General features: G+C 52.6%; 1 protein-coding gene across 1 annotated transcript in view; it reads right to left on the reverse strand.

The window, feature by feature from the left end:
- Positions 1–1,252, reverse strand: part of LOC104465540 (regulatory-associated protein of mTOR-like) — a gene marked incomplete at both ends in the record, with an annotated part of 30,295 nt that overhangs the window by 18,462 nt on the left and 10,581 nt on the right. The window contains one exon of the mRNA XM_010078632.1: positions 258–314. Coding sequence (XP_010076934.1) covers positions 258–314 — 57 coding nt within the window. The remainder of the gene's footprint in view (positions 1–257; positions 315–1,252) is intronic.

Here is a 1,252-nt window from a genome sequence, read left to right on the forward strand (position 1 = left end):
ACAGCTTAAGTGGCGAGAGCTCCGGGACCTGAGCGTGCCGAGCAGAGCCCCGGCGCAGCCGTAACTCCCCGCCACCGCGCCGCTCCCCGGCCACGGCTCGCTTTCAGGGCGAGGCAAGAAATGACAAATACTGTAGGTGCAGACTCTGTGAGAAGCTTTCCAAAGAAATTTCCTTGCAGACAAACAAGAGAAATGCTAGAAATAATGAGGAAATATAGAGCAACAGGAAAAAAAAATAATCATAAAATTTGGCTTACTTCTCTATTAAATCCAGTGTGACTCCTGGCACCAGTCTGACGAAAAAAATACAGAACCTGCGGAGAAGAGAATAAAAATAAAACATACTAATTGAATATTTAATGACAAGGTTCTGTGGAAAGAATATGGAAGGAGGTTTCTTTATTACAGTGCTTCTGCTTTTAAAATGGTGTTTGGGTAGAAAACTTTGCCACAGCGTAATAAGAACCAAGCAAGGCCCTCAATATTTGTCACACTCATGATTATGCGGCGATTTCCATCGTCAGGTGTCAAAACCGGGGTATTGTAACTGTCACGGTGACAAGTTTTCCAACACGTAGCGGGAGGGAAAAGGGCTCGCAGTCATCCAGCACGGTCCCTCGGGAAGAGCAAGACGACCGGAGAGCGGGGAGGCGGATGCTGCTGGAATAACGATCAGCGCTGCCCGGGTTCCCCTGAAGAGATCTGGCACCGCGGGCAGGAGAGCGAGAAAGGGGGGGACGGGAGGGATGTGTCAAGTTCAAACACCTCCGTAATTTAATGAAAAGAAGTGCTGGCTGCATTTCCTCGGCATTACCAATACCACTGTTTCGGGAACGCCGGCCCCGGAGAACGCGGAGCCCTGCTCGCAGGACCGCTCGCTGTGCCTGGAGAATCCCAGAGCTGCTACACCCAAGCCGTGGTGGGAAGACAACGGGACTGCCAGCCTGTTCCCGAGGGCTCGGCTCTCTCCTCCAGCCCTCTCAGGGACGTGCTTTGTGCCCGGGGCGCAGAGGTGGGAAACAACAGACCTGGGAAACAACAACCCAGCAAATTCAGCCTGAGAAATGCCTTCCTCCCTGATATCACTGTGTTCCCAGCCCATCTTCCCAGGATTTTAGAAATCCACCTTCTGTTGTTTAATGAAGAATTCACCCACCAGGGTCATACAAGCTGATCTTTAACCTCTGCAGTACCGGGGGCTCGGCTGCCCGGGAATCCCCCCTCCCGCCGGAGCCGGGGCCGCTGCACAAGG

The sequence above is a fragment of the Pterocles gutturalis genome, unplaced genomic scaffold (genome assembly GCF_000699245.1).
Source record: "Pterocles gutturalis isolate BGI_N339 unplaced genomic scaffold, ASM69924v1 scaffold10273, whole genome shotgun sequence".
In the NCBI taxonomy this organism is placed as follows: domain Eukaryota; kingdom Metazoa; phylum Chordata; class Aves; order Pterocliformes; family Pteroclidae; genus Pterocles; species Pterocles gutturalis.